Source organism: Abramis brama (genome assembly GCF_963993115.1).
Source record: "Abramis brama genome assembly, chromosome: 13".
Taxonomy (NCBI): Eukaryota; Metazoa; Chordata; class Actinopteri; order Cypriniformes; family Leuciscidae; genus Abramis; species Abramis brama.
Window position 1 is genome coordinate 26,205,328 of NC_139975.1, and position 22,951 is coordinate 26,228,278.

The 22,951-nt window shown below is 36.9% G+C and overlaps 1 protein-coding gene across 1 annotated transcript in view; it reads right to left on the minus strand.

Annotated features, from left to right (window-relative positions):
* aff2 (AF4/FMR2 family, member 2) overlaps positions 1-22,951 on the minus strand; it is a 233,243-nt gene that overhangs the window by 18,569 nt on the left and 191,723 nt on the right. Inside the window, exon 10 of the mRNA XM_084133214.1 lies at positions 1,240-1,402. Within this exon, the coding sequence (XP_083989340.1) occupies positions 1,240-1,402 (163 nt within the window). The remainder of the gene's footprint in view (positions 1-1,239; positions 1,403-22,951) is intronic.

A 22,951-nucleotide genomic window follows, 5' to 3' on the forward strand; every position in this document is an offset into this window, starting at 1 on the left:
GTCATAAAACTCCTGAATAATGGAGGAAATGCTGTTCCTGTCCTGATGACTGCTCACAGCTCTCACTGCAAAGATGTTTTCATCAGCTATATTATCTCACGCCGATTGTTGTGTACCATTATGTTTCCAGACACAAGTAAATCTTTCCCAGTTCCCACAAACCCATAAACACTGCCTTGAATGCTCTGAATGATAGCAAATCATTCAGAAAAGGAAGCTGTGGAAATGAGTGGACATCCATATTAACCATTAAACTCAAAGGGTAAGAAATTCAATTCAGTGCACTTTCCAATCAGACTTGATGGTACGTTTTGAGACAAAAGGCAATCTCCTATGCTATTTCTCCATCTGTCAGAGAGACATTTCCGCCAATACAAGCTACCAAATGTTACAGTGAAAGCACTGGCAAAGATAACGAATTAACAATTGAGCATGTTGAAATTGACAGGCCTCCCAATATTTCGCCACTGAGGCATCAGGGCTATGTGCCGCCGATTGAAAAAGAAACATCTTTCTGTAGACCAGAGCGCTTGCAGTGCTAAGATACGGATTCCCATTGGCCATCCCTGGCAGAGAGCAAAGCTACAGAAGGGGCGATGAGAACCGAGAGATGTTTACTCTTGTGTAATGCTCTTAGGAAGCCCCGGGCAGGCTATAGCAGGACAACTTTAAAGCTGCCAATTAATCCTTTGAGGAGATCCTTTCAAAAATCCTACCCCTAACCCATGCTGAGAAAAACTCGGAGGGGGAATGCTGCCTAAGTCTCTCTTTGCCTTCAGCTAAAGGAGAAAATAGACTAACTCAGATTCATCTCAGTTCTTTTGAAATTTCTGGTAATAGGCGAATTCTAATCATCTAAGAGAAATAATTGCATAAGCTGGTATTCATTTACCTCAGGGCCCAGAGTTCAGAAGGCAAACAAAACAATAAAACTGTGAATAACACTAACAGAAGGGGTGAGGAAAATCTACCCAAAACCTGTCAAGAACATGTCTGGGTCATTCTTCACCACAAAATAATAATAATAATAATAATAATAATAATAAATAAATAAATAAATAATAAATAAATAAATAAATAAATAAATAAATAAATAAATAAATAAACATAATATTGTAAGATTTCTATTTAGATTACAATAATGGTAATGTTTTAAAGCAGCTTTATAGAAGTTTAGCAAACATCTTAAGCCATGGATCAGTGCGTGTATGTATTTGAGGGGGGTAAAGTGATCAGTACCTCTGGTGTGGGAACACGGGGCGCTCGGTTGCATTCACTTTCGCTAGAACTGCTCTCGCTGTCCGAGTCGGACTCAGAGCTGCTATCCGATTCGCTGGAGCTGCCCGAGGCCGCGCTGGAGTGACCGGTCGGTTCGCCGGTCCGCGGTGTGGTTCCAGGGAGGCTTCAGGGAAAAGAACGGAGGAGAACACTCATCAACCGATATGACACACATTTTAAACCATACAAATGTGCACAGATGCTGAAGAAGGATCATGCTGCTCTTTTCCATACAAAGATTTATTTTTTGGTAAAAAAATTCCATGGTAAAAAATAGCAGCATACAGGTTTGAACTGACATGATTTTGGAGTGAACAATTCCTAAGTTTATATCGCTGAAGGGTTTGTCACATAATTTTATGTTAAGCTAAAAAAACAAAACAATGCCAGCTATTACATTTTAGTTCAATGCTTTAAAACACAACTCAATTAAATCTTTATATTAAATTCACACCTTTTTCCAAATGAAAAAGGGAATAATATCCTTGGTATCTGATTTATCTCTACGTTTCTTTTTTCTTTAAATGTATAATACTGTACATTTTTCAACACTAGCTGATGCTGCTTTGGCGAACCAACTAATAAAGAGACAACTGAACCAACTGATGATAGACTACATCATTTAGAGAGAGACAGAGATAGAAAGATATAAATAGAAAGAAAATGTGCAAGAAAAGAAAGCATTTGTTTACTTCTCCACCCGTGAGGCTATTGCTCAGCTTTGTCTCAGAGTTATCAGTCATGCTCGGCATTATTTATGAGTTCATGAAAGGCCACGGCGCTCTAATCCAATAAGTACTTCACTTCTCAGGGTATCCTCAGACGTGGCCATCCAAGATTGTTCTACATGGAGTCAAACATGCCAGAAGGAGGCAAATTAAACTCCTTTCCAAAGGTCAGAGCAGGCTGCTTTATGTTGACACTTCATTAGAGATTATGTTACGACAGGAAAAAGCGCTCTGGTCTACAGCTGTGCCAGCAAGACATGGACAACACTAGCAAGGAGAGAGGAACCTGTCCCAGGAAAGTGAAAAAGCTAGCAAAAAAACAGATGCATGACAAATCATGGCATAAGCTTCATCCAAAATTGGCCACTTGTTCACTCAGGCACTGTCAGCTACAGAAAAAAACCCCTACAAACTACCTGACACCCAATGTGTGCTATACAGTGAAAGTCTCATAATCAAATACCATCTGAAAGAAATAGGACACTGTTACAGAAAATACACAATGGGCTTGGGATACGCTGTTCTCTCAAAACACCAACCTGTGTGACCTTTGTCTATGCAAATAGCACTGATTGGTGTGATACAGACACACACACACACACACACACACACACACACACACACACACACACACACACACACACACACACACACACACACACACACACACACACACACACACACACACACAAAACAGAAGGTCATTTTCTCTCCATCTTTTGGTCTAAATAAGGTTGACCTTTGGTTAACAGCTGTGGAATTTCATGAGAGAAAGGCAAGTCTGAGAAAATATTTCCTGGTTCTTTTTTTACCTTTTATTACAGATGAAAATGTTTATCTATTAACGCACTACAACAAGATAAACATTTTCAGCCAATGTAATGTAATGTAACTTTTGTAGAAAAAACGTTTTAGTTGCACTTTATTTTAAAGTACATGAACTTACAGTGTACTTACCTAAGAAAGTACTGGTTAATATAAGGTAACTTCATGGGTTAAGGTTAGGTTTAGGGGTAAGTTCAGGCTTAGTACCTAGTTATTACCCAGTTATTATTATAATAAGTGCTATACCAACTTTTTTATGATTTAACTTCCATGCAGAGAGAGAGAGAGAGAGAGAGAGGGAGAGAGAGGGAGAGAGAGTGTGTGTGTGAGAGAGAGAGAGAGAGAGAGAGAGAGAGAGAGAGATCTGCAGATTTGCCTAGCATAGTGATGTAAAGTAAACAAAGTTTACTTATCATCATTATTCCTAATTAACAGTATCCTCGTCCCCAAACAGACCGGACAGAGCAGCTCTGGGAATAGCTTTCTTTTCGTAAAGAAGCACACGTTGCACGAACACAGGAAGGAGGAAGTGTTCCCCTGAAGGAGTTACAGCAGGCCCTGGGCAAACTCAACTAGGACTGGGCCACCGGGACTGAAAGAACTGGGTAAATTAATCTCACTGCTGAACTATAACTGTAATAAGGAACGTTAACATATCTGCTTTCATAAGGGTTTATGTTTGATACTTATAGGTCTGAAAACTAGTAGCCTGAGAAAAATGTTTAAGCCAAGGTTAAAAAAACTGAAATGCAATATCGCCAGTGTCTCTTCATTGTAAAAGATAAGTGTAAATATTTAAAGTCACAAACTATATAAATATCATAGCAGTTTCACTAATTAATATATTAGCATTCATTCACAATCTATCCTCATTACACGTCACACTATATACACATATACAAGAGGTGCACACATATAATTCTCAAATCCATCATAGGTTATGCGGTGCGAAAGCCATCAAGGCACTTATTAATATTCAGCAAGGGAAGAATTTGCACAGACCTCCTAGTTTATCATGGCTTTAAATAATTCTCTGTCAATGCATGTTGCTGTTACAAACCCAAAAAGATCTCCAGACATAAGCAAAATATCTCAAACAACTCCAATAAATAAATAACAATATTTAGTACAATTTACATTTTAAATATTCATGTTTTATAATCAAGCAATTTACTGGTGCTATACAAAACAGTAGGGAATATGAAATCTGATGTACAAAAAAAAAAAAACACTAGCTAGACTTCTGTGGTCTGTTACACACTTGAACAAAGTCTGAGTTTCATAATAGGTTTAGAGTTGAGAAAAAACAAAACAAAAAAAACAGACAAATTCAAACCGGGTTAGATGCTATAAACGTTCTCTGTCAACTTAAAGGTGCCATAGAATGTGAAATTGAATTTATCTTGGCATAGTTAAATAACAAGAGTTCAGTACATGGACATGACATACAGTGAGTCTCAAACACCATAGTTTTCTCTTTCTTATTTAAATCTCGTTTTTGAAAAACACCCCTGAAAAACGGGCGAATCTCCACATAACACCAACTGTGACGAAACCGATGGGATCATTAATATGTACGCCTCTAAAAATTTGCATATGCCAGCCCATGCTCAGTTCCAGGCGAAACTGCACAGCCGAATCATCAGAAGTTCTGCAGGTGAAGAAACAAGCAGGAGGAGGATCATAGGGAAAATGGCAGATCTATCTATAATCTATCTATCTATAATCGGATACCGCTACAGTTTAATTCGAAGTTGTTTAGTTGCTCTGCCCATTTCACCACGGACTGTTACAACAATATCAAGCAGCCAGGCTTCTCTCGGCGTCTCAAACGGACGAAGGGGGCAATTTCAACTAACGTTATATTCCCGCAAGCGGCAAGTAGGGATTTTATTAACGATAATTTACATTGTGTTATCTAGATCCAGCGCGATATTGTTTTTTCCTCGAGAGACATCATGGCTTGCAAACGAGCGAACGAAGCATGGCAGTTGCTCAGTGTTTGGTTGTACAAATGAACACAAAAATATTTTTTTGCTCCTTCATCCGAGCCTCTGGAGAACCAGTGGGTTATGTGAATTTCTGATGTGTAATTGTTCAAGTTCAGACAGATAATCTTTCTTTCAAAGTCGTTCAACACTGTTTATGCATCAGTATATCGCGTTGCAGTGATAAGATCTTCATTCACGCGATCAACAGGCTGTCATCTGCTCAGTGCTCATCACTGAAACCTTTTATGTGATGGGAATAGATCTAAATACTTTAAAAAAAACTTCTCATGATTCGTTAATCCCGATAGCTGTAATAGTAAAAACATATAAAAGCTGTAATAGTAAAAGTTTTCCAGATAGCTCTACATGTAATGCCAGATATTTCATATGCAAGCATGTCAGCCAATCACAGCAGTGGGCAACAACACTGCAGTCTTACAGCAGACACGCCCCTTCAAACAGAGTGTTCAGATCAAAGGATGAAATCAGGCTAGGAAATATGCCTTTTATTTCTAAATTATAACAAATTTTGATCTAAAAAACATACTAACATTATAAGGGCACCCCAGGAAACATTATAAAATAATAAAATAATCCATTCTATGGCACCTTTAAGGTTTAAGTTTATTAAGTTTATGATTAACTCTGGAGAAAAAGAAAATGAACAAAACGATGCTGCCACGAAAGCTTGAGAAGGCAGCTGAAAGGACATATCACTATTACTATATTAATGCAATCTAAATTAATGTATTTTAATTCATAATTTATATAGGTTCACAATGAGTTTAAAAGAAAGCATGTAAGCTTAGCTATGTTATATATATATATATATATATATATATATATATATATATATATATATTAAGCTTACATGCTTTAAATATATATATATATATATATTTAAAGCATGTAAGCCTAGCTATGTTAAAAGCTTATATATATATATATATATATATATATATATATATATATATATATACAGTGAGGAAAATAAGTATTTGAACACCCTGCTATTTTGCAAGTTCTCCCACTTGGAAATCATGGAGGGGTCTGAAATTGTCATCGTAGGTGCATGTCCACTGTGAGAGACATAATCTAAAAAAAAAATCCAGAAATCACAATATATGATTTTTTAACTATTTATTTGTATGATACAGCTGCAAATAAGTATTTGAACACCTGTCTATCAGCTAGAATTCTGACCCTCAAAGACCTGTTAGTCTGCCTTTAAAATGTCCACCTCCACTCCATTTATTATCCTAAATTAGATGCACCTGTTTGAGGTCGTTAGCTGCATAAAGACACCTGTCCACCCCATACAATCAGTAAGAATCCAACTACTAACATGGCCAAGACCAAAGAGCTGTCCAAGACTAGAGACAAAATTGTACACCTCCACAAGGCTGGAAAGGGCTACGAGGAAATTGCCAAGCAGCTTGGTGAAAAAAGGTCCACTGTTCAGGTGTGCATAATTATTAGGCACGTTTTCTTTTACAGATAAAATAAGCCAAAAAAGAGATTTAACTCAGACTTAAAAGTCCAAAATTATTAAATCCCCATGAGAAGGATGCAATACTAATGCAAAATTTGAAATTGCAGTCAAGGCATGACCATTGGAAAGTGAAATACTCATTGGGTCAGCAGGGTCAGACAAAAACAGGTGGAGAAGAAAAGACACATGTTAACTGCAAAATAATTAAGAATTAAGGTGAAGAATTAAGTGTGAAACCATCAGGAACCCTTAAGTCTCCAGCGCCACCATTTTCCAGAACTGCAACCTACCTGGAGTCTCCAGAAGTGCAAGGTGTCAGGCTCTCAGAGACTTACAGTAGGTTAGGCAAAGAATCCTAAAAAATGACCCCCACTTAATAAGAATCACAAGCTGAATCGTAGTAAAATACATGAAGACTGTTTTTTTATAGGCTTTATAGACAGACAGATTGAGAGTGACTCTTGAAGGACCAGCACCACATCCAACCCTGAAGTCCGTTTTTCAGAGATGGACTAAAAATGAACTCCCAAAACTTATTAAAACGTATTCTGGAAGATGAATTCTTCAAATAGCAGTAGAAGAGGATGTGGCTGGTCCTTCAAGAGTCACTCTCAATCTGTCTGTCTATAAAGCCTATAAAAAAAAAACAGTCTTCATGTATTTTATATATACATTTTATATATACGGGGAACACAGCTTCTTCTTGTCCATCAAGTTTGCACAACCCTTTTCACACCAAGCGAATGAACCACACTCTGACTCGGGTCCACAAAAAGAGCTCTACCAACTAAAATATATTTAAAAACACAGCATCTCCAGCTCTTGCTAACAGCAAAACATATCACAAGGGCCAAAGCCATGCTCGCTCCTCTGAGATTCTCACACCAAAAACAAAGGCTGATGCATCACTGGAAGCTGCAGGGACCCCATCGACTAGTGTTTTTCTCTCTGTGTTTACACTGATACCATAATCTCAGATCAATGTGACAGATAGTCACAGCCTGGCGGTCTGTCTGATGGGTCGAATCGCAGATGGAGAGAGCTTACAATGGAAGGAAGGGAGGGGGGAGGGGGGGAGGGGGGGAGGGGGGGAGGGGGGGAGAGAAAAAGAAAAAGCAATGTGTGAGAGATGCTCATTAAGACACAAGTTCATCCAGAAATTCACATCAGACCCAAGGGCCACTAGCGGGTCGAGACTAGCGTTGCAGCTCGGGACCTCAGCAAAGGCCGCCTCTGTTCTCGCATTTGTTTTTAGATTGTAATTATTTGCAGATCTATCAAAAGGCGTGACGAACTCTGAGCAAGTTTGCATTATGATTCTTACCATCTCCAGCCATGTCTCGTATCCAAGTTTTTTCTTCGTTTTTTTCAACCTCTCCTTCAATGAAGTTTAATAGTAAATTATAGATGAATGATTCCTACGGTCGCTGTAGCAGAAGCCCACGTTTGATTCTATTCCCCTTAGAAAACAGAGCTGGGGCCGTTTCAGACATCTAGTCTGGACCGAAACCAGTCAATACCGCCAGCCAGATGTCTTCGCCGTAGGAGAATTTAATGAACTGTGAATTTATGATTTCCATCAATAAGTTAAATTTAAAAAAGTTCAAAAGAATTCGAGGACCCGGGGTCTCGGCACTAAACACGATTATGTGTTTGGGGGTGGTTGAAAGCAACAAAGTGCTTGAAGCATGAAACGACGGAGAGAGAAGATGAGGAGAGACCTGAAGGAGTTTCATTTATAAGTCATCAGCCCACCGCCTCATAAAACGATCATCAGCGAGCAGCGCATACATTATTTTTATAAATCACCCCGAAGAATAACTCGCCACACATCTCTACGATGATGATTGTGACTTCCCTTTGCCCTCAAATCCATTACAAGCGTTATTTGATTCAATCAATGGTCTGTTCGCATGAGGAATGGATTATAGATCCTGTTTCAAAACACGGCTCTGATTCCTGAATCATTACAAGATCTGTTCTCGCTGAGCGTATTTACAAGTTGATGGTTGGTTTCCAAAGCTCAGATTAGGTCTGGTCCTTGATTAAAATGTTTCAATTGTCTGCGAATGTTCAAAACAAGACTATAATTCCATCTGACTTGCTTACACTGATTACTCACTGTGAAAACACATCACAGATGTCAAATACATTTCCATACCATAAACTAAAGCAGTGATTTTCAACTGGTGGGTCGCTGGTCTGTTCTGATTGGGTCACTGACAGCGGGGAAAAACAGTGGTAAATGCAAATAATAAAATGCTAATAATCATAATAGTGCATCATTAAGGTAACAGCCAAATACACTGGCTTATCAACTTTAAAAAGCGAGGAAAAAACCCTTCCCATGTTGTTGATGTCAATTTATGCATTCAATCAAACTATATGGTACTTGAGTGAAAATTTATTTGTTTAGAAACAAAGTTAAATGCCATTTCTCATGCCTCAATGCCAAGTGAGATAAATCAAAGCTAACAAGCTAAATCAAAGTAAAGTTAAATGTCAAAGTTAATAGTAGATCAATTAAACTATATTGTATTTTGGTGCAAATTTGTCTGTCACTTGGTAGAAACTACCTGAATCAGAGAGATGTCAACATGGACAGGTTGCTTAATATTCTGACATCCTCAAAAAGCATGTGCAAAACAACATAAGTTAAATTACAATTTATTCTGTGCAATTAATTATCCAAAATGAAAATTGATCCAATTCATCACATGTCATGTTCATTCATTTTCATGTTGGGTCTATGCAGTTTGATGTTTGGCACCACCTGGTGCACCTGGCACAGCGCCAGGATTCCAGTTTTGGATGGGCCAGACCAATAGTGGGTGGGCCTTAAATTAAAAACGTTATCCAATCACTGTTTAACCTAATAAAAAAAATATTGACTAATAAAGCCTACTGTTATATTATCTGTGCGTATACATAATATAGATTTTAATAGCTTGATGCTCTTTAAAATTTTTGTTGCATTGTTAAAAGTTTCGGTGCATAGGACGACCTATATCCACGATCGCTCTCCGTGGTTCTGACCAAAGAAGAGCGCTTTGGAATCTCCATTACGCATCATACCTGGGCTGCGTTTCCGATAACGTTGTCTCTTAGCGCACTACGAAGACTCTTAAGGTAGGTATAACTTAACTGAAGGTATACTACCACTAAAGGTATACCATTGCTAGGCGTCTTCAGGGCTATCATCCACTCGCGAGGCAGAGGCGCTGAAAGACAGAGGCGCTGGTGCCCTCCTAGCAACGGCGCTGTTTTTGGTAAAACATGATTTTGACGACTTCATTAAGTTTTGTTTTGTAGAAAACTCTTTTTAAAAGATTTTCGTTTTGTATAAATTGTATCTTAATTTTGATCAATGTTTTATCAACAAATTGCCCGTATTTATTAAATAAGAAGCAAATATATAGCAGGCAATGTAATAAGGCGCCAAGCAGCACAACTTGCATTGCACGTGAACTGGAGGGTGCCGAAACTCAGCTTGTGCCTCACAGATTTGAGAAATATAGGCTATCTATTACAGAAAGCTTGAAATGTCTTTTAAACGAAAATATTCAAACCAAAATAAATAGGCTACTCTCTGATTATCCATATGAAATGTGCATTTCTCTCTGCAGTGACACAGAAAACACCAGTTTATTACTAAACAAATAAATGTCTCCTTGCTAATTTAGACACATTCATAATCATTACTTTAACCGGTTCTTTGTGGCAAGCTTTATGCTGAACCACATAGATGTGAAATATAAAGGCTATCATTTTTACATTTCCCGCTGTTGTCACTTGTCGTCATCGTTGCTACGATACGTGACTCACCATGACTGAAACCATAGATATCATATATAAAGGCTAGATGTCTCGTGCGCGCTGCTGGCCAATGGAGATCGACGTCCGCACACAGCGGCCATCTTGCCACAGTGGACTCGCTCACTCGTTTAATGGTGCATATACTTTTAAATAACCATAACTTGCTCAATTTTCTACCGATTTTCAAACGGTTTGGTTTGTTATAAACGTCAGAGATGTAGTTATGACACTACATACATACACTGCATACATATGAATAATTATAACATACATGTTCAAGCATTCGGAATTATAGCCACGTTAATAACGTTTGTAAGAAACCAAACTGTTTGTAAATCCGTCAATATTTCAGCGAGATATGAGGATTTGTGTGCATGCTGATCACTCACCTAATGCACAGCTTCACTGCGGTAAGATGGCCGAACGGTGATGCTGGAAGTGACTGCGCCATAAGACATCTAGCGTTTATATATGATATCTATGACTGAAAAGACCAATTAAAAGGGGATTCTCTGATGATGTTCCAAGATGTTACAAACGCTACGCTGATCATAGACAAACAGGGGGAGAAATTAGTATATGTTACCGCACCGTAGGGTTTTTTTTTTCTTAGCATACAAATGTCTTCGTTCATATAGTCTGTCTGACATAGGCTATATTAGAAGCTATAATGTGTCTGTCATGGATTTGCACTGAATTTATTCTCAAAAATACGGAACAAAGTGCGTTCCGTATCAGTTCAATACGGAACAAGACTTTTATGTGTCAAATACGGAACGATACCGTATTATATGGAACGGTTGGCAACCCTAATCGGACCCATTTGAATTCTGCACAGAATGCTGTAGTTTAAAGCGATATGGAGGAGATTTGGAGGAGAAACAGTTCGAGATTAGAACTGTGGCTTTACCGAACTGAACTCAACGGCTCTGACCGAGATGTGATATAAATGAAACTCTATTGGCTATTTAAAAAAAGAGAAGGAGCTGCTCTATGTCCCACCCTGTCTTCCTGTTTCAGTGGAAATTACGTCAACACATTGAATAAAGCGGCACGTTTAATAGTAAGGTATTTTTGTCAACAATTTTGTTTCTGCATTGAGTCACCACCTGATGTCCAAAATAAAATCTGGGTATACTGATGCCAAACCACTGATCTACGGATGGTCAGTTGCTCTTGAATCACCTGTATCATAACCCACAATCTCAGTCTGTGCAAGCATATTTGAATACATTTTAAAAAAAAAGAGACTGAAAGACATTTTTTGGCTTTGTTGTGGCAATGCAACCATATGGTCCAGTCATTAAGAGGCTATTGCCTTGAATGGTTAACTTGCAGTCCATTTAAAAAGGACACACTTGTGTCTAAGCTGGTGACATTTACATGCTATTTTTATGCTGTGCTTTTAAAAGAAGCATTGTTAGTGGTTACATTGAAGGAGGAAACCGAGACATATTTAGAGACAGAGTGTCGGAGACTTGAGGGTGGGCTTTTTTGACTAGTAAGAAACCACACTAGCAAACACCCAGAACACCTTAACAACTGAATAGCAAAACCTGGAAACCGCCCAGAACATCTTAGCAACCACATACTGTAGAAACATCCTGCAACTTTACAACACCCTGGTATCAAATATGCTAGTAAAATAAATTATATTTAGAAAATACTTAGGGTCCAATTCTTACTATTAAGTACGATTAACAACGACTTTAGGTTAAGTTTAGGTATTGAATAGGATTAAGGGATGTAGAATATGGTCATACAGAATAAGGCAGTAATAAACAGCCAATATCCAAGTAATATGCATGCTATTAGCAACTAGTTAATATTTGGAGAATTGGACCCTAAACTAAAGTGTTACCATATTTTCTTATGTTTTTCAAGGTCTGTGAGTGACATTGCATTGCTAACCTAAATGTTTTACATTTATACATTTTGGCAGATGCTTTTATCCAAAGTACAATACATTTGATCAATTTGTGCATTCAATAGAACGAATGACCTTGGCTATGCTAGCGCCATGCTCTACAGTCTGATCTAGCTAAAGGAATATTACCCAAATTATCATGATTTTGAAACACTCCATATGTGGTTTTCTTTAAATGTCAAAAGTCTCACAGAAAAGCCCCAAAGGCTCCAGATGGAGAGATTTCTCACATAATTAAGCTCTGCTTGTTTTTTTTGTTTTGTTTTTTTCTTCCAGAAAGAGCAAGACTATGACCATTGCAAAGGGTGGTACACAAATCCCAGGCCTGCTTTTGGCCTATCTTAAAGCATTCTGAGAGGGCTAAAAGAGCATATCCCACCGCCTTGGACAGCATTTCCTATGCACAATGCCAAATGAGATGAATCAAAGCTAACAAGCTAAGTTAAATGTCAGTGTTAATAGTGGATTTACAAGGATATATTACGCATACATGCAGTTAAAAGTGGCTGTTCAGTTCAAGACATGCCAAAAAAGAATGAACTTTTGACCATTTTGGGCATAAAATGGAAACTTATGAGGCAATCGTATCCTAACAGATTGAGGTAATGAACAAAAACACTACAAATTTTGTATTGAAACTTCGTCCACTTTTCAGAAATTTGCTTCAAAATAACTTAACGACAGCAGTCCTCTATCAGATCATATCTCGCATATACATTCTTGTACATGTATATTTGCATGTGCCATCGGATTAATGACCATTTTTGAAGCTAATGAGCAACATTTAAGATGGATGACTTTATAGGATATTATAAAGTGCCACCTGATATTCATACAATTAGATCCACCTCACTGGAGCGTGAGTTGATTTCATAAGTTGCCTTTGAGAGACAAAATGGCAATGTTGACACAGTTAACAAGTTATTAATATGTGGAGGGATTTCTGAACACGCTTTCCCCCCGTCTAGATATTCCCAACACACATCGTCAACCTGAATTCACACCATGTGTGTGAATACAATTAACAAAGAAGTGGAGAAATGAATGAGATGGGGAGTGAAAGAGAGAAAGAATAGCGATGCAAAATGTTAATAGATTACAGCTGAATGAAAAAAACATAAATGAATTAAGATGCAAACAAAGCAGCAGACATTAAGCACGGGTAGACTATGATTAATATGTAAAGGGCCCACAGTACTGAGAAAAGGAACTCTGGCCTAGAGAGATTAAAAGAGCCATTAAGAAAAAGGTGTAATAATATTCCTCTAATTACACAAATCTGTTATTAAAAACAGAGCCGTTTCCCTCGATGATGCATGTGTGTGGTTTAACTGTTCAGGATATATGTAAACATAGTTTCATGAGTGTTTATGTAAAAAAAAAGATTACCACATTACACAGACAACATTGAAATTACTTTGATAACTCTTTCTGAGAAGCACATTAATAATGTTTCAAAGATATTCTTATTTTTATTTTTACTGTTTTTTAATTACTGATGCTAATACTAACTATAGTTATAATAAACAATGCAATTTAATGACAAAACTTACAACTAAAAATCTAAGTTTTGCTAAATCAAAAGTAACACTTATTCTACACAATATTTTCTCATAATTCACAGAAAAAAAGGAAATGCATACTTAACTGGCAATGACAGTGACAATGTACAAAAATATCAAATTGGCAAAATAGCCTTGGCCGATCTGAGTGAAATGTTTTCAGACACTTAATTGCATGTTAAATGCAATTAAAATAAAACGTATTACAGTTTAAATTTACATTAAATAAAGTTGAACTTCAATGTGTTGCTTTTTTGACCCACTTAAGCAGGACTTACATCTTTATTAGTCATTTCATAATTACTTATATTGCCTTTGAAATATGGTTAAAGTGTAATTCTGAATTTAATGACAAGCATTTCTGGTGAATTCAAATATACTTTAATGTCACTTGTCTGTCATGTATATACATATATTCTGCTGACTATAAATAACGTTGTACCTACATGTTACCTACATGTTAACTAACCCCATTAGAGTATTAGGTTAGGTTAGGCTTAGTAGAATTAGTTGACATGTAGTTGTAAAGTTACTTGTAGTCAGAAGATTGTCTTTTGGAGGAGCATCAAAATAAAGAGTTTTCAGATATTAAGCAGACATTCGACTAATGCTCTACTAATACTCTAATGAGAGTTAGTTGACATGTAGTTTCAAATGAATGAGAGTTAGTTGACATGTAGTTGCATTTATAGTCAGTAGCATGTCTAAAGTGAACTATTGAAATAAACTATTGAAATGTAACCTTTACTTATACAGTATAATGCCTTATAAATGCCTTTTAAAATGTTTAGTAAAACAGAGTATGTCCACTATGAATATCATTGCCTTTGGTTACTTGGCAAAGTACTGCGGTACTGAGTGTCTTTCTATGTTTCTGTAGTTTACCCTGTAGTTTAGGTGTTGATCTAGTGTGTTCTCTCTCCGGGCACCAGAGTGCCCTCTTACCCTGCACTATTCCAGCTTTATTCAAATGCTGAGCCACCCACGAGCTGCCAACACACACACACACACACACACACACACACACACACACACACACACACTGCTCAGCTGGGATCAGCAGAGTCTCAAATGCTGACACGCTCATTCTAAGTGCTGCTGGAAATCTAATGAAGCAGCAATTTGTACATTGTTGCTCATGGGCTCTCTATATTCAGCCTTATAAAAAGACCTCTGGCACAGAGGCAGAGATATGTCCTCTGTCATACACACCCTCTCAATGCTAATGTTAGCGCTCCACTGGCTTTTATACACCATCAGAGGCTAATTGAAGCCTCACCTCCCTCTAAAATCAATGGAACGTGCTGCTGTATGAAAAAGTGAACTGTTTACATTGTCATTCCTCCAATGACAATAACTAATTAGACCCTGTTTGTGGCAATGTACAAAAACCTGTTTTGAGAAAAATAGCATTGGAAATAATCACACATTGGATAAGAGGAATGTTGCATGATGGCATGATGTTGGCATGATGTCGGTTACCACAGGAAATCATTTTGACTTGTCCTTCAAAAAGTAAAAATCAGTTACTGTGGGTCTGTAGCCAGGATGTAAACATTAAAATATAGTGTTTCAAAATTATAGTCGCACTTAAACTTAAAGTTTATACTTGTTGGCATGTGATTGTATGATAGAATGGCTTCCTGACCTTGTCTCTGTAAACTTATATCCAATTTTCAACTTCACTGACATGTGCATGTAATGCCGGTGAACCCAGTAACCTTTGCTTGTGACATGTACAGATGCCAGAAACGGAGTGTGTATATGGAACAAACTCTACTTACAGGAAATACATTTATAACACCTAACCAGAAGTTCATCTATCAATTTCAAAAGGGACGATTTAGACAAATTACTGCTCAATTTATAAACTGCTCTTTACTAAGTGCTTCACACTTTTGTTATTAAATCCTAAAATGTTCACTATTGCAACTATTTCTCATGACTTGTAATTGCAACTTCAGATCTCAAATTTGCAACTTTACCTCTTTTAATTACGACTTTACATCAAACAATTGTGACTTTATTTTGCATAATTGCAACTTTATTTCTTACAATTTCAACTTCATATCCCACAATCACGACTTTATTTCCTGTAATTGTTACTTTCTCACAATTTTAATGTCCCAAAATTGCAACTTTTTTCCTGTAATTGCAAATTTTATGACAATTTCAACTTCACCTTCAACTTTGTAATTGCAGCTTTGTATATCATAATGCAACTTTCGGTCACACTTTATATTAGGTGTCTTTAACTTCTATGTACTTACATCAAACACATTGGTTGGTATAATGTACTGATGATGTATTACAAAACACTTGAGCTGCTATTGAGGTTGGATACGGGTAAGGTTAGGGACAGGTTTAGGGTTGGTTCTGTATGTTTACAGGTGGGTTAAGTAAATGAAATAGAAAATAATTGGAATCTGTTTTGGGAGCGTCCTAGGCTTTTCCGTGCTGATGGCTTACACCCAAGCAGATTCGGAGCGGATCTTCTGTCGGATAACATCTCCAAAATGTTAAATACCTTTTGACTAGTAACCAAAAGTCCAAATCATAGTCTCTGCTGCACCAATTTAACTGATATAAATACTAGTGTAGAAAATTGCATAGAAACTGTGTCTATTCCTCGTTTAATGAGATCAAATAATAAATTTACTGCAGGATCTAGGAAAAATCTAATTGTTATTAAAACAGAAAATGTTGCTATTAGTAAACAAAAACAATTTCTAAAGCTAGGTCTTCTAAACATTAGATCACTCACACCTAAGGCAGTTATTGCAAATGAAATAGTCACAGATATTAGCTTCGATGTCCTTTGCCTTACTGAAACCTGGCTTAAACCAAATGATTATTTCGGTCTAAATGAGTCTACCCCAGCAGGATACTCCTATAAGCATGAGCCCTGTCTGATTGGTCGTGGCGGCGGTGTTGCAACAATCTATAGAGATATTCTCAATGTTACTCAGAAAACGGGTTATAAGTTTATTTCGTTTGAAGTACTTGTACTAAATGTTACGCTCTTAGATGTTAGAAAAACTTCCCTATTATCTCTAGCCTTGGCTACCGTATATAGACCGCCTGGGCCTTACGCTGATTTCCTAAAAGAGTTTGCAGATTTTCTCTCACACCTATTAGTCAATGTCGATAAAGCATTAATTGTTGGAGATTTTAACATACAAGTAGATAATACAAATGATGCGTTAGGGGCTGCGTTTACAGATTTATTAAACTCCTTTGGGGTCAAGCAAAATGTTACTGGACCAACTCATCGTTTTAATCATACACTCGATTTAATTATATCACATGGAACCGATCCAACCGATATAGATATCATTCCACAAAGTGATGATGTCACTGACCATTACATGGTAACTTGCATATTACGTACTCCTGTAATATATCATGCTGCGCCGCGTTATCGATCAGGCAGAACAATCCTTCCATCCACCGTAGATAATTTTTCAAATTGCTTATCTGATCTGTCTCAGCTGCTCAGTGAACCCAAACAAACAGATGAACTAGAGGAATTAACTAGCACTATGAGCACCATTCTCTCTGGAAAATTGGATATTGTTGCACCCATTAGATTAAAAAAGGTCAGAGAGAAAAGTAAAGCACCATGGTACAACAATACTACACATGTTCTAAAGAGAGAAACCCGTAATTTAGAGCGTAAATGGAAACAAACTAATTTAGATGTCTTTAGAATCGCATGGAAAGACAGTATGTCACGTTATAAAAAGGCCCTAAAAGCGGCCAGGGCTGAGCACCTCCGCAAACTAATAGAAAACAACCAAAACAATCCTAGGTTTTTATTTACCACCGTGGCTAGACTAACAAATAAACAGATGTCACCTGAACAAAATATTCCGTTACAGTTTAGTAGTAATGATTTCATGAACTTCTTCACTGAGAAAATAGAAAACATCAGAACCACAATTGTAAACGTTCAATCCTCAATCGCACCTTATAATTCAGCCTCAATTATCACGACGCAAGAACAATTACAGTGCTTTACAACTATAGAACAAAAAGAGTTAAATAAACTTATCACTTCATCTAAAACAACAACATGTTTATTAGATCCTATACCAACTAAACTACTGAAAGAAGTGTTACCTATAGTGGAAGAGCCTCTCCTCAATATTATTAACTCATCTTTATCTTTAGGTCATGTTCCAAGAACATTTAAACTGGCAGTTATAAAACCTCTCATTAAGAAACCACAATTAGACCCGCATAATCTAGCAAATTATGGACCCATTTCAAATCTTCCTTTTATGTCTAAAATACTAGAAAAAGTGGTGTCCGCTCAACTGGGCTCTTTCTTGCAAGAAAATGACATCTATGAAAAGTTTTAGTCTGGATTCAGACCGCATCATAGCACTGAAACTGCGCTCGTTAAAATTACAAATTATTTACTTTTAGCTTCTGACCAAGGCTGTATCTCAATACTAGTTTTACTTGATCTTAGTGCTGCGTTCGATACTATAGATCACACAATACTCTTAGATCGACTACAAAATTATACTGGTGTTCAAGGACAAGCATTAAGTTGGTTCAGATCATACTTATCTGACCGCTACCATTTTGTCTATTTAAATGGAGAAAAATCGATCATAACTCCAGTAAACTATGGAGTGCCGCAGGGATCTGTGTTAGGCCCTCTGTTATTCTCAATATATACTGTATGCTGCCACTTGGAAATATTATAAGGAAACATGGAATTAGTTTCCATTGTTATGCTGATGACACTCAAATCTATATTTCATCACGGCCAAATGAAAACGCTAAATTATCCAAACTGACAGAGTGTGTTAAAGATATAAAAGATTGGATGACGCACAATTTTCTTTTATTAAATCCAGACAAGACAGAGGTACTAATCATCGGTTCAAAAAACCGCCCACAAAACCTCTCACACTACAACTTTAACATAGTAGGATGTCCTGTTACTTTATCCTCTACAGTAAAAGACCTGGGTGTTATACTAGACTGCAACCTGTCTTTTGAAAATCATATTTCATATGTTACAAGAACAGCCTTTTTCCACCTTAGAAACATTGCTACATCAGTTTCTGATGCAGAAAAATTAGTTCATGCATTCATGACCTCGAGACTAGATTGCTGTAATGCTTTGTTGGCCGGTTGTCCTGCGTCCTCATTAAACAAGCTACAGTTGGTCCAAAATGCCGCCGCTAGAGTTCTTACTAGATCAAGAAAATATGATCATATAACACCAATTTTATCATCACTACATTGGTTACCTATAAAGTTCCGTATTAATTACAAGGTATTGCTACTGACTTATAAAGCCCTAAATGTCTTAGCTCCAGTCTATTTAACGGATCTTCTATCGCCCTATAATCCATCGCGCTCTTTAAGATCACTAAATTCGAGGCTTTTGGTCATACCTAAGATATCCAGATCCACCAAAGGAGGGAGAGCATTTTTACATTTAGCTCCAAAACTCTGGAATAGTCTTCCTGATACTGTTCGTTGCTCAGACTCGCTCTCCCAGTTTAAAACTAGATTAAAGACGCATCTCTTCAGCCAGGCATTCATATAATACTTTTAATCTTATAGTTAAATCCGACCTCTAGTTCATAAAAACGCCTGAGGAGAACTGGCCCCCGACTGAGCCTGGGTTCTCCCAAGTTTTTTTTTTTCTCCATTAGGTCACCTGATGGAGTTTTTCGGTTCCTTGCCACTGTTGCCTTTGGCTTGCTCAGTTGGGGATATTTGGGGATATTTAATTTAATTAATCAATCAACAATACTATTGATCAGCATTACCAAACGTGGACGTTTTCCACTAGAAACAAGCATTGATGTATTATTTTAATTTAATACTGTGAAGCTGCTTATAAATTGTGAAAAGCGCTATATAAATAAACTTGACTTGACTTGACTTGAAGGTGTAAGGGAAGGTCAACAGCGTAATTATAGATGTATTTACAGAAGTTAACTACAGATGTAATTACATGCAGGTATTTTAAAAAATACAAGTACAATGTAAAAACATGTATGTACACAATAAGTGCATTGTATTAATTTATTATTTAAATGTTAGTACTGTACATACAGTAGTAGTTAAAGATACTTAATATAAGTTTTAAGTTTTACCATCTAGCATCTTACTGTTATCCCCAAAATGGTGATCAAAATGATGTTACAAATAGTGCCAATAAAGCTTAACTTACATTGAAACTGGAATGTTCTTTAACCAGACACTTTTAGAAACAAATGCAAATAGACGAGAAATGTTTTAATGACATACTGCAGAAGATCAAACCACATCCTCTATTAAAAAACATAAAAAGCATTGAATAGATGCCTTGGCAGTGTATATGCTCTATCACTGAAGAGTTTCTGAATATGATTGTGTTTCGGTGAATGTGAAAGTTAGGTGCATACTGAATATCATTGGACCTGCTCTGTATATTTCTGAATATGTTGTCGGTCAGTTGGTTTGTTTCTGGCACATGGTCATGTATGCAGACTTTCCAAATTGCCCCAAACACACTAATTTCTCAAAGTCTAAGAGACAACACATCATGCGAGTCAAAATCAGACAGGGGGACATTAATCTGTCTTCCGCTCGGAGATGAAAACACTTTCGGGCGTGAGGGAAAAAGGATAAAAAGTGGGATCAGTAAATGAAAAATTCATTCAATGAAACTTGATGGGTGTAGGCCTGGAAAAGAGAGTGTTTTGACAGTGGAGAGAGAAACGTAAATTGAAGGGGAGAGTGGATCCAAGCTGAAAAACACATCAATAAATGAGTTGAAAATCTGGAGTGTGTGGAGCTTTGGGTAAGAGAAAGAGAGAGAGAGAGAGAGAGAGAGAGAGAGAGAGAGAGAGAGAGAGAGAGAGAGAGAGAGAGAGAGAGAGAGCAGGCTAGAGGCATACAGAGAGTCTAATTACCTCAACCAGCCAGCATAACACACACTAACTCCAGCTGAGAAATGTGTGTGTGAGAGAGAAAGAGAGAGAGAGAGAGCTTGCAATGTAGCCTGCAGCTGTTGTTTCTCTGATGCCCAAGTCATCCTCTTAGCTCTGTGGTAAAAAAGACTCCATAGACGTGAAGCTAAGCAGAAAAAGCACATTAAATTCACCTTAATTTAGAATGACAGCCTTGCACCCTATTAGCAAACATTTCAACTATGATTATGACTTCAGCTTCGGTTTAAACGTGTGTGAGTGCCAATGAATATGTCATTCTCTCTCCACTGGCTTTTTGTTCCTAGCATGATGGACCAATGGATACAATCCATGTAAATTATACAGTGGCCAGATAATTGTCCTTTCAAGTTGTCGTCTTGTGATTGTTTAGTGCTCTTAAACTTTATTGGGCTTGTGTGTGGACGAATTGGAAAACAAAGTCAGCTGATGCACTCAATACTTTGGTATTGACTTTGATGTTATGTAGTTGTAAACAGTAAGTTTCTGGCTACATATTCTGGTGAAGTCATATTCAAATCAAGGGAAACCTGATTTATTGATTTTCAGAAGATCCATCAAGAATCTATCAATATTCGACCAAATTTTACCCCATAATAAGTTGGATCGGTTACACTTTATTTTAAGGTGTCATTGTTACAGTGTAATTGTATATTTAAGTACTGAGTAATATTAAGCAACTGCATGTACTTACTATAGAGTTAGGGTAGGATTAGGATTTGGTTGAGGGCTAGTTGCATTTAATTATGCATAATTTACTGTTATTACTATGGTAAGTACATGTAACATGTAACAAGGACACTGTAAAATAAAGTGTTACCGTTGGATCTGTAAGATTTTTAAAATATTTTTCAAAAGAAATCTCTTATGCTCACCAAGGTTGCATTTATTTTATATAGTGAATTAAGATACAAAAATACAGTAAAACAGAAATATTGTGAAATATTATTACATTTTAAAATAACTGTTTTCTACTTGAATATATATATTAAAATGTAATTTATTCCAACCCGATCTCACAGCAATTTGTAAGAATTTTACGAGGCTAATTCGTATGAATTCGTACGAATGACCTACCCCTGACCCCGCCCCTAAACCTACCCATCACTGGGGTTTAGACAAATCCTACGAATTCATACGAGTGAGGTCGTACGAATTCATACGAATCAGTCATATTTTACTCACTCGTACGAATTTGTATGAATTGGTCGTGAGATAGCGTTGTTTATTCCTGTGATGGTAAAGCTAAATTTTCATTATTATTACTCCAGTCTTCAGTGTCACATGATCTTTCAGAAATCATTCTAATATGATGATTTGATGCTCAAAAAACATTTCTTATTATTATCAATGTTGAAAACAGTTGTGCTGCTTAATTTTTTATGTGATACATTTTCCCCTGGTTTTCCTTGATGAATAGAATGTAAAAATAATAATAAAAAAAAACAGCATTTATTTTAAACAGAAATATTTTTTAACACTGTAAATGTCACTTTCAATCAATTTAATGCAATATTTAATGCAAAAAAACAAACCTTTTGAACAATAGTGTATAGAGATTTAGTCGATTTGTTACTGTCCCTAGTTGAGTGTTGTGTCTATGTCGGTGAGTCATGGATCACATGACTTCAGTTGTGTTAGTTCTATATATCGCGACAGCAGGAAGAAAATTCCTCTGTCCACAAACTGTCCCAGTGAATCTGCAAGTCATTAGCTGTGTATACTAACATGTAATGGCCAAATACATTTACAGTTACAGTTATGTGAAAATAAAGCTGACCCGGAGCCCTTTGCATTTACAAAGCATGTAAGTGAGCCACGCTGCCTGTGCAAACATTAGAGATGGTCTGAGTTGATTTGGAGTGTTCAAACAAAAAGCCACAGTGAACTGCCCTGAAACTAATTCAGTGTCCATTATAAACATTGAGGCACCAACCAGTTGACTATTTTTCTGAATGACTAAACAACTCAAAAAGAAGTCAAGCCTACTTAAGTTCCTGTTATGCTTACACATGTTCAACTTTCTTTGCTTGTTGAATATGAAAAAGGTCTGCAAAGTTACAAAGCACAGTAACTTCTCTATATCAGTGTGCACTGTTTCTGAACTCCCTGAAACGCGAGTTTCTCGAGTTTCTTGAATTTTCTTCCGGGAGCAAACAAGTCACAGTATCCCTCATTTAAATAATTCTCACCCAAAGCACATGCAAAATCAAAGGGGGCGAGGTCTGGTTGAGTTGTGTTAGTAGTTTGTTGAAACTCGCGGTTATGGTACAGTAAGGGCTGTGACATTTATGAAACAAGCTTGAAGTAGTTGTAAAATATATGTTTTTTGAACATTCAAGCATGAAAACCTATTAGACAACCTAA